The following is a 14,927-nucleotide window of genomic DNA, read 5'->3' as shown; positions in this document are numbered from 1 at the left end:
ATGTGGAAACCACGTGAGCCGGCCCGCATGTCCTATGGCCCGCGTGTCTTATTGGACAATGCCAGGTCATCACTCATTAAGAGTCTCTTTCCTCGTGTCCTTCATGGCCAGCTGTGTAGTTTGCCCGAATTCAAAATGCTATAAGCGGTACAGTAAATGCAGTGCCACATATGAAGACTGTACTAAATGCCCTGTGTAGTTTATTGCTTTTCACAATTAGTCACTTTCTCAAAATGTAAATGAGTGTGTTTCCAGTCATGCTTTATGAGCTGATAACCTCAGTATCATGGTTCCACACCTGACATTATTAAATTTAGCTTTTACAGCATGCAAACCATGGTAAACTGACCATGTCTAAGATAACAAACTGAGCTTTCTGAATCTGCTTCAAGAGGGTATCAGCTAGTGCCTCACCAGTACACCAGTACACTAGTACACCAGTATACTAGTACACCAGTACACCAGTACACTAGTACACCAGTATACTAGTACACCAGTACACTAGTACACCAGTATAATACACAATGCAATCAAATTGTGCTGTTTTTTTAATCAATCGAGAATGTTCATATGTGTAGTCTTAGGATATTGTAAATGGCAAATGGTTTTCACAGTACGGCAGTACATTTACGAATAACCATGACCGAGAGTCTACAGCCTCCTCGTTGGTGGACTAGCTAGTTAGCATCTTGCAAAATAGTAAAATAACGTAAAACTGGCCTCTTTCCTTGTTGATAACCAATCATTTTCAGCTCCATTAATGTTAGCCATGTAAGGTCACCTTAACTTTGAACTGATTAGTTTGAGTGTTGGCATCGTTACGTCGTTTTACTTCAACAATTTAGGCCGTCTAACACGACAGTGAAAATTACTCAGCTGTGTTTACTGTGCTACATCACATCACATATTGTGTTGATGTCAGTTTTGCTGTATTTAAACACATGAAGTCGGCCAGCGTGCTGAGTGGTGAGATTCACCCACTCTGGGAATGAAGGAAGATGAGTTCTCCTGCGTCTGGAGAGTCTTCTCACCATCAGAGACAACACCTCACATACCAACCTTCTCTGACGCCCTCTGAGAGAGAGGGAGAGAGAGAGAGAGTCTCCTCACCATCAGAGACAACACCTCACATACCAACCTTCTCTGACGCCCTCTGAGAGAGAGAGAGAGAGAGAGAGAGAGAGAGAGAGAGGAGCAGGAGACAGGGGATGACACAGAGAGACAGCTAATGTACCTCAGGTCTCCAATCCTACCAGGCCTGGCGTAAAGCCAGAGGAACAGGGAGAAATAAAATCTGCAGTTCTAGCTTGGCACGCTGCCAGTCGCCCTGTGCAGTAACAGCCCAGCGCTGTCAGTGTCTGGACTCTCCACTGACCAGCACAGTCACCTTGAGCAGTCTGATCTTCCGGCCGCCCTCGACGCCGAAGCTCTTTCATCAGCGTGCTGCTAAACACACAGTGATATTTTGAGCTGCTTGCTCATGTTTCTGTAGACTGAAACCACCTACAGTCTGCGTTCTGTTTCAGCCTCGACCTGCACAAAGGGGAAATAAAGAGACTCTGGGTCAGTAAAATGAACACGCAGTGCAATATCACTAAGTTTTTTCCCCCCACTTTTTAATGTCATTTGTATTCATAACCAGATCCTCAGTCAGTGGCTCCAGCATTGAGCACCAACATAGTCAAATCCAAACAGTAACATAAAATAGTAAAATGTAAAATAGTACAAAATGAGGAATAGATTCTAATACTGCAATGGCTAATGAGTGTTGGACGTGTAGGATAAAGTGTGGAGATTTAAGGAACATCACTGAGAGGTCTTTATGATCGTGGCAGGCATGGGCGTTCGTATGAGCCGGTGTGAGCCTGTGTGTGTGTGTGTGTGTGTTGAATCATATCTTTGAACTGGCCGTCCTTTTATTTCACAACCTTCCTCGACAACTGCAATCAGATTAAATCAGCCATTCATCTGCCAGTCAAGTGCATCTAATCGCTTGATCAAACTCACGGGGCGGCGGCCCAATCCGTGTAGAGGGAGAGATCGCTGCTCTCGCCCTGAGTGTGATACTCTAATGCTGCTGTCAGTCAGTGAACCAACCTGATGCGTGTTCAAGCCTTTTAGAAAGGGCAAGCATGCATTAGCACAAGGGAATGAAAAGGTCTCTTTGACCTTCCTTTCATAACTGTGTTTTGCTGGACATTTATGAGAGTACACCAAATTAAAGCCGCATCAGGGAAGATACAAAAGTTATCTTTTGTATACACACAGAAAAATTTTTTTTTATTAAAATTCTTCAGAAATCCCCCTCCTGGTGTTCAGTCAGGTGTTTGTTCCTCCACACTTGGGCATTACCCAAGATGCCTCAAGCTTTTAAAGGAGCGGCACAGCGTATACAACATTCCTAGGATGATCTCGTCTGGACACATCAGTGTTGTTCTTTGGTTCTATCGGAGCCACCCCATCATCTTAGGGGTCACAGCGTAGGGGTCACAGCGTAGGGGTCACAGTGTAGGGGTCACAGCGTAGGGGTCACAGCCCCATCCCTTCAGATTCCTCTTTCAGTATCATTCTGCTGCCAGTGACGTGTAGAGAGATGATGTAGTCTGGACTGTCTGCTGTGTTTTGGCACTGTCCTCTGTCCCCTGTGGACAGAGTGCCTGTGTCTTTGCATTTAAATCTGTTGTTATTGTTTTGTCTCTGCCCTTCATTTTGCACTTTTGCACTATGGGTCCTGGAGGGACAAGATATTTCATCTTGTATTTGGTGTACAGTTTGGATCACAGCAAATAACTTGATGTGATTTCTCCAACTTCTCTTTTTCCATCTTTTGAACTTGGTCCCTCTAGCTCATATGCCTTGCATATACAGTATTTCGGTTTGTCATGCTTGGTTATGTCTCTCAGTGTAAATAGCAAGTGGCTGGACAGAAATAGTGCTTCAGAATACACAAATACAGAAATATATAAATATAGATATTTGCAAATATATGTACTCTGTATTAATGCTGGGTCAGGAATTGCTCAGATACAATGATTCACTCTTTTAACCTGTTCTCAGTGACAGCAATGGCGATTGATCTAAATTAAGTAGGTGGGTTGTCAGATAACAACGATTTAGCAACACGTAACATTTGTGACAACAACAATAGCCTGCAGATAGAAAAGAAGGAAGAGAAATTAGCATCCCCCTTTCCCTTATCTTCCAAAGGCAGGTCAGCATCTGAATGGACCCACCGCAGATCCAGTATCACACCGCACCTTGTGCATCAACAGCCATGTGACTCAGGAAAGCTGTGTGACTTGTAGAGGGTCATGGGGGCATCTGCTGACCTTGTACCAGACACCTGGGTCCCATAAGACTGTGTGTGCATTGCAGGCTAGATAGAGCTCAGACTATATGATGCTAAAGCTGTGACAAGCACTGTTCAAAGCACGAGTTTATATATATATAAATATATATATATAATATATATATATATATATATATATATATATATATATATATATATATATATATATATATATATATAGCTTTAACATCTGCTGCCTGTCTGTCACCATCTGATCTCCTCAAGTCCACCCTCCCGTGTATGAGCAGTGTGTGGTCAGTGTACACAGGATGAAAAGCTTAGTGTGTCTGACCTACTTCTATCCTGACCGTGTATTCATTAAACCCCCAGCGGCGAGTAACCCGCTCTAAGGATCTCTATTGGTGTTTCCTGGAATGTCTGCAGTCTTTTGTTCTTCCACAAGAAATTGCACTTAAAAAGTGATCGAAGTCAGTCTGACAGCCTAAAACAAAAGTGCTAGAATAAAAGGAGCTTACACAGCTAGATATGAGCTTTTGCTGTTCTGTGTATGAGGCAGACTACCATCTGTATGCAAAATAAACATTTCTCAAGTGCATTTTGACCCAACCTTGGCCTACACTGAGCTAACAAAACATAGCCTAGTCCTCAGTCCAAAGCTGCCCTTATCTTGTTATGAAAAATGATTCCCTCAGATGTTAAAGCTGTAGGCACAGTGATGTTTCATTCCTTACCAGCTTTGTGGATTGCTAAATAAGTTGTCCCAGTGGGGGAGACAGAACTGAGTCTGACATCTTTCCATCTGACTTCAACAGGAGACAAAAGATCTAGAAACAGCAGAGGAAGACATTCTCATTGTGGTAATCATTTTGACTTGTTCTTAAAACCATCTATGCGGTCTTCTTATCAGAACCCTGTAATTAGCGATGCTAATTTGACAGGCTTAGGGTGGGGTGATTCGCATTTGAAAGGTCCACGTGTGTGAGTGGAAGCATGCAGCAGAGAGTGAATGGACCATGCGGGCTCTTCAGACGTGTGAAGATTTCCGTTCTGCATCTTATGAAGAGGATGAATACACATAATAGTGATTTGTGAAGCCAGTCGTCATCACTTTAGTGGTGGGAGACAGAGCAATGAGCGAGTGCGTGTGTGTGTGTGTGTGTGTGTGTGTGTGTGTCTGTGTTTGTCTGTGTGCATGAGAGAGAGAGAAAGAGAGAGAGAGAGAGAGAGAGAGAGAGAGAGCACCTGTTTGTTCCTGCGGGGCATTCATTAGTGCAGATTTATGAAGTGGATCATTATAGGATTCTCGGATGTTCAAATGGAAAGTGTGTCCTTAGGGAAATCACCATGGTGGAAAAAAAATCCCGCGTCCTTTCTTAGATGCACACATGGAATCAGTAGGTGATCTGCCTGCAAGCTCAGATCGAAAGGAACCTTTAAATTGATGTAAACAAATCACAGATTTTAATTTGCAATACCATTAGCTCATGCTTCGAGTTGATTTTAGAAATCCAATTTGCATCCAGAGTCAATTGTCTCTCTACATGAGGACCAATGAACTGTCAATGCCAGCAACAAAGTTATCATGAGATTGTAGAATCAGCATAAATCAATAGTCATAACCACATTCCCGTAGCCGTGAACTACGCTGCCTACCTGGTTTGGAAGTCCAGAATGAAGTTCTTCATCACCCTGGACAATGAGATGTGAATGCGATTCCAGATTCCCTGTGATTCCCAGTGATTCCCTGTGATTCCCAGTGATTCTCAGTGATTCCCTGTGATTCCCTGTGATCTCTGGGGACAGTGGTCTAACGGATGTTACACATAAAGAACACATAAACATTGTATTGACTTTAACTCCACATTCAAATGCAATACACTTAACTACAAAGCCAAAACCATAAAACTGAATCATTGTCCAAGTCCCTCAGCGCCCAGTAGATGGCGCTCTGCGTCCCAAGCAATATTTTTAAAGACTGTATAGAAATCACTGAGCAAACCCAAATATCTTCAGGCTGCAGAATAAAGGAACTCCACTGTGTATGCCGGGGTCTCCATTTGCCCTTTCAGTCCCCTTCCTGTAGAGAACTGCAGGCAGTAGATGAACCCAGACCTTTCTAGACTAGACTAAACACACACACACACACACACCAAAGAGGTTGAATAGCTTCAGGTGTTCATGTGGCTCTTTGTTTGCCCGATCCTGTGAGCCATATGAATTGCTACACTTGTGTAGAATTACAACATTACACAAATGTTCATTTTCTTAAACTGTTCAATAATTACCTGTATTTAACTGATGCTGGTTATTTCTTGTGTGTGTGAATGAGAAACAATCCAATTTTTTATTACATTTAAAAATTTCAAGCTTCTCTTTTGTTAACACAATTTTTTTTGTTTGTTTGTTTGGGGGTTAGGATATAAAATGAAATCTACACTAAATTTATTGCAGAAAGATTGTCTGCTTCAGCACCATGGACAGAGACTTGGCTAAGTAAATATTCCCTCACCTACAATAATCAGTCCTAGATTGCAGCCCACTGGCTCCTGGTACTGTTCACAGATATGTCAGTATGTATGGTTTGCTGTTGGGTTTTTTTCCCTCTTACTTTTATAACTTCTGCTTTCCTGAGCATAGACAGAAAGGTCTAGGTTTCTGATACATTGCATTGTCTGTCCAAATGAAACTCCCTTCTTATTGTGTTATATGAAGATTTACAAAGCGGCCACATTTAAAGACAAATATTTCTAGTGCATAATTGCCTGAACTGAAACATAACTCTCCCTCTCAGACGTTAAAACATTGCAGGTTTTTGTAATTTATAAAGAATGGAAGACATTATTAGTACAGTTACTTAAAAAGGTACACACACTGTAAGATTTACATTAATAATGGATTTTCTGTAAATATATGTTCTTTTTTGGTACCCCAAATAAATTAGATTTTTTGTTTACAATGCTTATGGTTATTCTAAGAAAAAGGTCCACGCTGAGATGGAAGATGAGAGATAATTGAAGACAGATAACACGTCACAGGTGCCTAGGATATTAATGACTTTCATCATTAAAAACCCTTTTGGGAGAAAAAGGATAAAGGAGAAAATCACACCCTTGATTAATGAATCTGTCATTATGAGAAGTGCTATATTTCTTAGGCTTACAATTATCAGTATTTTTCCACTGCATAAAACTGAACAGTGAACAGCTTAGAGTAATTAGAACACACACAATTACTATTCTACACCAATACTGAAAAAGACCAAATAGTTTTGTTGTATATCTGGTTTTACACAAAGTTGTAGATCATTTCTTGCCCATAATACAGCATATTATTCAAAGCCTACAAAATAGCATGGCAAGGAGCTTAGAGTATATAAATCCTAAATCCTACATAACTACATACATAACTAATCCAGATTCAGCTGTAGCCGGTCATGGGCAGTTTGTGTGCTTCGTGAGGTCACATCAAGGGCTTTAAACAGCCCCTGGGAGCAGTGAATCAGATGATGTGTTGTGTTCAAGTGAAATGAATCAGTTTACTCCACCAGCTTTCTCCAAGACACGTGTGACAGGGGAGACAGAGATTTCAGCTGATGTTGGTGAAATGACAGGGCACAGCAGGTCCACTCTCTTCTGTGTGTGAATCACCGCCACTGAGGATGCATATAACACACACACACACACACACACACACACACACACACACACACACACAGAGTCATAGCATGCTCCCCCCCCCTTCTCCCAAAACATCCTCAGATCTATGACATCACAAAATCTGATTGGTTGGTGGGATGAGACAGAATGGATTCTTTCTGCAGCCTTGCTGAGAGAGACCGAAAGAGAGACCGGTATTCTACTCACATGCACACATTCCCACACAGCAACGCAGCTTAGGCAATCAGATTGACTTCAGAGTGAAGCAGCTGCTATTTTCTTCTGTTGTCAGCTACAGATCCAAATACCAAGTCTTTTTTTCCTTTGCAACAAAAATCAAAAGAACAGAGTAGGGTGCCTTTGGTCCCCAGCATCCCTTAGAGGGAGCGGGCTGCGGAGGCTTAGTAGAACCCACCCTGTGCTGGACCACATACCCGCACTTTGCCTCCACTCCATGGACTTAGGAGAGCCAGTACACACACAGGCAGTGCAGATACAGAAGGCAGGAACAGGATGGCAGAGAGGTGGCAGGATCTGGCCACCCAGAAGAAGCCTGGAGCTCCTCTCAACTTAGTGCCAGGGGTCTCTAAGCACCTTCGTGGTAAGGGTGTGTGTTGTTTTTTTTTTTTGCATTGAGAGTAATTTGTCCAGATGTCACCGATATATTTGTTGTTTTTGAAAGAATCGGAATCAGTCCAGGACAAATGTGTGTTTTGTTTGTGTGTCTGTGTACTGGTTAATTGGAGGGATGAATCTGTTTTGTCTGCTGGGGACATCTGTAGGACGTGCTACATAAATACATGCATGCTTACACACTGTCATTGAAGGGGCATACTGCATGGTGAATGAATGTATGCATGTGTTTGAAAATGACATGATGGGCGTGTGTGTGTGTGTGTGTGTGTGTGTGTGTGTGTGTGTGTGTGTGTGTGTGTGTGTGTGTGTGTGTGTGTGTGCGTGTGTGTGTGTGCGTGTGTGTGTGTGTGTGTGTGTGTGTGTGTTTGCATGAGCACAAAACAGCTGTGCTGATTAATGTGTTGTTATTTTAGAATATAATTAATGGGGAAGTTTGTAATGGATTGTGTGTTGGGGAGAGTGGTATATACTGTATGTGTGTGGTATGTACAGTATATGTGTGTGGGGTGTGTGGTATGTACAGTATATGTGTGTGGGGTGTGGTATATACAGAATATGTGTGTGGGGTGAGTGGTCTGTACAGTGTATGTGTGTGGGGGTGAGTGGTATATACAGTATGTGTGTGGGGTGTGTGGTATGTACAGTATATGTGTGTGGGGTGAGTGGTATATACAGTATGTGTGTGTGGGGTGAGTGGTATGTAAAGTATATATGTGTGTGGGGTGTGGTATGTACAGTATATGTGTGGGGGTGAGTGGTATGTACAGTATATGTGTGTGGGGTGTGTGGTATGTACAGTATGTGTGTGTGGGGTGTGTGGTATGTAAAGTATATATGTGTGTGGGGTGTGGTATGTACAGTGTGTGTGGGGGTGAATGTATGTACACTAGCCTATATGTGTGTGGGGTGTGTGGTATGTACAGTATGTGTGTGTGGGGTGAGTGGTGTGTACAGTATGTGTGTGGTATGTACAGTATATGTGTGGGGGGTGTGGTATATACAGTATATGTGTGTGGGGTGTGTGGTATGTACAGTATGTGTGTGGTATGTACAGTATATGTGTATGGGGTGTGTTGTATGTACAGTATGTGTGTGGGGTGAGTGGTCTGTACAGTATGTGTGTGTGGGGTGTGTGGTATATACAGTATATGTGTGTGGGGTGTGTGGTATGTACAGTATGTGTGTGTGGGGTGTGTGGTATGTACTGTATGCAGTGATGGCTAAGTTACCTTGAAAAAGTAATCCGATTACTGATTACAGATTACTCCTTTTAAAAGTAACTTAGTTACGTTACTGATTACTTGATTTTAAAAGTAACTACGTTAGATTACAAGTTACTTTAATAGTTACATTCAGCAGCAAAATAAATTTTTCCAATACTCACTTTATTGGAAGTGCATTTTTAACAGTAACAATGTATCGAAGCAGGTTCGGTAACCGAGGCAGAAACTGCTTAATCCAAAAATCCCGAGGAGGGAAACTTTATTGATAACGCAACCCTGGCGCGCGCCGTCGCCACCCCCCCCCCCCCCCCCCCCCCCCCCCCCAGTGTCACTTAAAGGGCAAGACTCGCCGTGAGGAGTAGTAGTCGCTACAGTATCTCCTGACATTACGTTTGTGTAGCTGCGCGGTATTATTTGTAAATTTATTTGTAAACGTAATACAAGCGAACTGTTCAGTCAAACAGCTTGTGAAACGAAATACCATTACAATTTCAAGCATTTTAAAGTAGGCAACGTTAGTCAAAATTCCAGCACTTTTCAAACGTGGAACACAAAGCAACATTAAAATTGGTCAGGTAAATGTTCCTTCCCCTGTTTTTGAGGGGTGTTTCTTTATACTACCACATATCGTTTCGGGAGGACACTGCAAAAAATGACTTGTAAAACGTGCTCGCGCTCTCACAGGGTCGCGCGCAGCGTGCGGAGTCGAGCACTAAGGTCAGACGTAAAAGTAGAACTGAGCCAAGAAAAAAGCAAAAATATATATTTTTACTAAGGAAAATAAAAATAGTAACGCACAGTTATTTGGATAAGTAACTTTAATCTGATTACTGGACTGGAAATAGTAGCGCGTTGTATTACTCGTTACCGAAAAGTGGTAAGATTAGAGTAACGCGTTACTAAGTAACGTGTTACTGACATCACTGACTGTATGTGTGTGGTATTTACAGTATATGTGTGTGGGGTGTGTGGTATGTACAGTATATGTGTGTGGGGTGTGTGGTATGTACAGTATATGTGTGGTATGTACAGTATATGTGTGTGGTATGTACATTATATGTGTGGGGTGTGTGGTATGTACAGTATATGTGTGGGGTGTGTGGTATGTACAGTATATGTGTGGTATGTACAGTATATGTGTGTGGGGTGTGTGGTATGTACAGTATATGTGTGTGGTATGTACATTATATGTGTGTGGGGTGTGTGGTATGTACAGTATATGTGTGGGGTGTGTAGTATGTACAGTATGTGTGTGTGGGGTGTGTGGTATGTACAGCATATGTGTGGGGTGTGTAGTATGTACAGTATGTGTGTGTGGGGTGTGTGGTATGTACAGTATGTGTGTGTGGGGTGTGTGGTATGTACAGTAAATGTGTGGGGGGTGTGGTATGTACAGTATATGTGTGGGGTATGTGTGGCATGTACAGTATATGTGTGGGGTGTGTGGTATGTACAGTATGTGTGTGGGGTGTGTAGTATGTACAGTATATGTGTGGGGTGTGTGGTATGTATAGTATATGTGTGTGGGGTGTGTAGTATGTACAGTATGTGTGTGGGGTGTGTGGTATGTACAGTATGTGTGCTACTGCAAACTGTGTGTGAATTTTCATTTGGTTTGCTGCTCAAAGTCACCTTGTCCTTAAGACTGTGATGGGTGTCACACACACGTGCCCCCCCCCCCCCCCCCCCCCCCCCCCCCCCAGCAGCCATTAGAGAAAGCTGATACATAAGCGCTATGCCCCACCACCATCATCACTCTTTCTTTCCCTCCCATCAATATTTGATTGCTTTGCACTGAACCAGACTTGATCAAACGATTAATTCACAATCTCAAGATCTTTAACAAATACAATAAATTAGCTCACTTCCTCTCTCCCTCCTGCCTCTTTCACTTATTGTCATTCTTTCCCTCTCTCTCTCTCTCTCTCTCTCTACCTCTCTAACATGCACACACACCACACCACACCCACCCACTCTACGTCTATGACACAGTGACCGACTTACACTGCCTGACAGACAGCTGTTTGACTGCCTGATTATAATATTTTCCAGTGTACATAATGCGGTCACATCTGTCATTAAAAGAGTCAAAGGCCCATCATAGCTGAGGAGTGAGCATACTCCATGAGTGGCTGGTAGAATCTGTGACTGGGCACTGAGATTGACAACACAGCTCAGGACGGCAGACTTTTATAACCTCTGTACCTCCGTGATCACCGCTACTGTACCCCTAATGAAAACCAAACCTCACACAGGCTCCCTGCCACAGGGCTCCTTATTCTCTTCCCAATTATCAGCGTTTGATTTTGTCTTTTGCTTTTTAAGTCTGCTCAGTTACCCAATATAAGTTAAAACATATAATGCGAATGATTCCATATGGTGTATTACACAGCAAAACACACCCTAAATTCTGCCTAAGTTAGAGAAAATAGCAAAGTGTTATTGTCCTCCTGATGGCAGCAGTAAATGTATCTCTTAGTTCTTATGCTTAAGCTGATATTTATGTATGTATGTATATATTTATTTTAAATATTAGATGTGAACTGAGAGAATGCTGATGTTTGATTTATTTGTGTATGAAGGTAAGTGATCAGAGTTTCTCTGTTGCTTTGTCTCGTGTTTAGATGAGCAGGAGGCCGTGCAGAAGCGAACCTTCACAAAATGGATCAACTCCCATCTGGCGAAGGTGAGACCAGGGTTTCGCTTGTCTGCTTGGTGCTGTCACAGGCTGGAACATAAAGGGTCTCTCTCTCTCTCTCTCCCTCCCTCCCTCCCTCCCTCTCTCTCAGACACACACACACCCACTCACATGCCACGAGTTCTCTCATTATTTAAGTATTAGCCTGTCATAAGACCGGTGGTGCCAGCTCCTGCAGAAAACATACTTATACAAGCTCACTGTGCAGTCACATCTCTGACAGGATTTAGCTGTAAATCTTCAACCCATGGACAGCATGGCATCATGAAGCCACACTATAACAAATATACAATCTACTGTAATTGCAACCCAAGTATTATACAATGCAACTATTAATTTTTCTATGTATACATGCTTTATTTTTAGTATTTCAATGAAGGGTTATATACTCAGTTTATTTCATTTTCAAGTCGATCACAGGTGTTGCTGTGATTGAACAATTACGACTGGACGCACGTGCTCTCGGGAGACTGCTTTGCGTGCGTAATTATCGCATTATAGCGTGTTAATCTCCCTCACTTAACCTTTCACTGCGTGTTAGGAGCGTGTCAAGAGTGACTTCTCCCCCTCGCTTAACCCTTCACTGCATTAGTGATGGGCACAGCAGCGTTTGTAGATGAACTGAATCATTAGAATCAGTTCACTAAAAAGATTTGTTCAAAAGATTCGTTCACCGAATTGTTCAGTGCTTGGCAGGAGGAGCCTGCGACTCCAACCCACCTAACCGATACATGGCTGAACGGTTCATGTTTCAGTTTAGTTCACGGCCTCCGGGACCCGGAGACGAGAGTGTTGTAAAAAATAAATAAATAAAAAATATGCAACTAAATGTTGGGTTTATTATAGGAAACATAAATCACATTACAAAGACAGTAATCCCTCGTTTATCACGGGAGATTCCAGAACCACCCGCAATAACCGAAAATCCGTGAAGTAGAAACGGTATATTTATAGACTATATTAAGGCTTTATAAACCGTCCCGACACCTTTACGTTACATAAACCTTTCCCATTCCCTTTATAACCATTCCCACACTGTTCTGTGCATGTGTGCTTGTCCAGCGAGCAACCAGTTGTGTTGTTTACAACCTCATGTAGGCCTACACTCAGTTCAGTGAACGAATCGGTGAGTGAACGAGAGCCCTCAGTACAGTGAACGAATCAGAGAGTGAACAAGAGCCCTCAGTACAGTGAACGAATCAGAGAGTGAACAAGAGCCCTCAGTACAGTGAACGAATCAGAGAGTGAACAAGAGCCTTCAGTACAGTGAACGAATCAGAGAGTGAACAAGAGCCTTCAGTACAGTGAACGAATCACTGAGCAAGCACAGTCCCCTCGCAATGAGAGTCTCCACCTCCAGTTTCGCGGCTGATTCGGTGATTCACAGACCACACAGCAGTTCCCCTGCCGGCCTGCACGGTCGCTGCTGAGCTCAACTACTGAACTGAAAAAGTAACGAATCAGCTGAGGAAGTGATTCGATTCAGTTCGTTCACTCAAATGATTCGTTCATTCGTTCAACACTTCACTGCGTGTTGGGAGCGTGTCCAGAGTGACTTCTCCAGCCATCCGCTGCACTATTATCCGATACCCCTCCTATGAACTGTCCCACTGTGATTACTGCGCTCATCTACAGTGATATGGAGCTGAACATTTGAAATGTCCAAGTGCAGGAAACTGATCCTTGATATGTTATATTACGTTGCCGGTCAATGTATTGGGGCTGTTAAATATGTTAAGGCGTCCATGTATAATAATGGCACATTCTTCAGTCGGTTTGTCAGTTTGTTTACGCTCCGGGTAGTTGGACTTGTCAGTGTTGCTGTGAGAGGTTTGTAGAGAGGTTTGTAGCATCGATTCGTGTAAGTGCTTCAGATGTCAGCTGATTACATCTTATGGACATTATCAAGCTGTTAGGCTATTTTAAGTCTGCCTAGCTTCACAACAAGGAAGACACTTTAAGTGACTTACTTTAGGAATAAATTGCACATCAAATAATATATTGGCACACTGTGTACACCTGAAGAAAAAATAATATTGCTGTAGGAGTCTTCATAAAGGTACTTCATCCAGTATATATTTGTATGAAACGTAAAGCTAATGTGAGCTCTTTAATAAAATCACACTTGGTCTATAGCTCTGGGGAAGATGTTGGATGGGGTCGTGGCTCTTGGGTTGGGTTGTTGTTGATTTGGGTACGGGGGGACGGAGAGCTAGCAAAAATTTGTAGCGAAATTAACAGAATGTCATTAATCATTACTTGAATAATTAATCAAAAATTATGTCCGCCCTGAATTTAGTTTAAGGTGTGTTCTAACGATCTTTAATCTTTAAAAAATTATTTATTTATAGCTAATAGTCAAAGAGGCAGAGAAAAATATGGCTTACTAACTGTATTCTCATAATTATGGTTAGCAACCTTTGATTCCTGTTACCTGGCTTACCCATTTGAGAATGGAGATCAAATAAGCGACATTTAGGGGGGAAAACATTCTCAAAATAACAACAACAAAAGCAAACAAACAAACTAAACAAAAATTGCTTATCTGCCTCTTAGGTGGGGACTTGTTCCAAATACTTGTTCTAAGTGTTAAATGAACAAAAGCTCTGGTTGTGCTTTCCCTTTGAGCTGAGTAGATAGCCCACTCTTCCTCACCACTCTTCCTCACCACTCACCCCTACCTCCCCTACCTCCTCACCTTTGACCTCTACCTACTCAAACCTGATGTTGCCTTGGTTACAGCATTTCAAAGCTCTTACCTGTCAAATGTTTACACTGCTGTTCTGAGCACATGGATAAATATAGAAATGTACTATGCAAAGATGGCGAACAGAGATGCTGTTTAAGATATCAAGGATGTGTAATTTTTGGACACTATGGTCCAGGAACAAAAGCATTCGTGACATCAACTCTTACCGCTGGCATGTTTAATTGAGAGAAATCAGCTAAGACTGAAGGACATAAGTGATCTGTCAGTCATTTGATGAAAGAGTCATATGTATAAAGATGCAATTAGAATAAAACTGATGATGAAATGATGGTAATAGAGAACTCTTCTTCTTCTGAAGTGTTCATGTCTTGAAGTGAGAGAGAGAGATAGGTTCATAGGTAGAGGGAGAGAGAAGGAGTGAGATGGAAAAAGAGACAGAGAGAGATAGAAAGGTGACATTCTGCGTTAGTTACCTCTTAGAGGTCCGTTTACTTCCTCTATCACCACATGATGCAAATCCCTCTCTGTCTTATTTACTGCCTAAAGACACAAGCCCAATCATTAGCGTTATTGAGATAACACAGAATGAGAATTCTTCCAATTTGCCCCCTTCTTCTACTACTTCTGCAGGTGTAACAAAAGAAGATTACAGAGCAGATTTGGGTTCCTATTAACATTTGGTCAATTACTAGAT

At 42.2% G+C, this 14,927-nt stretch overlaps 1 protein-coding gene across 1 annotated transcript in view; it reads left to right on the top strand.

Moving 5' to 3' along the window:
- The window catches only part of syne1a (spectrin repeat containing, nuclear envelope 1a), a 123,783-nt gene that overhangs the window by 4,363 nt on the left and 104,493 nt on the right, over positions 1-14,927 (top strand). Inside the window, 1 exon segment of the mRNA XM_077017736.1 lies at positions 11,450-11,511. Within this exon segment, the coding sequence (XP_076873851.1) occupies positions 11,450-11,511 (62 nt within the window).

Source organism: Brachyhypopomus gauderio, chromosome 9 (genome assembly GCF_052324685.1).
Source record: "Brachyhypopomus gauderio isolate BG-103 chromosome 9, BGAUD_0.2, whole genome shotgun sequence".
Lineage (NCBI taxonomy): Eukaryota > Metazoa > Chordata > Actinopteri > Gymnotiformes > Hypopomidae > Brachyhypopomus > Brachyhypopomus gauderio.
This window is presented reverse-complemented; position numbering and strand designations above follow the sequence as displayed.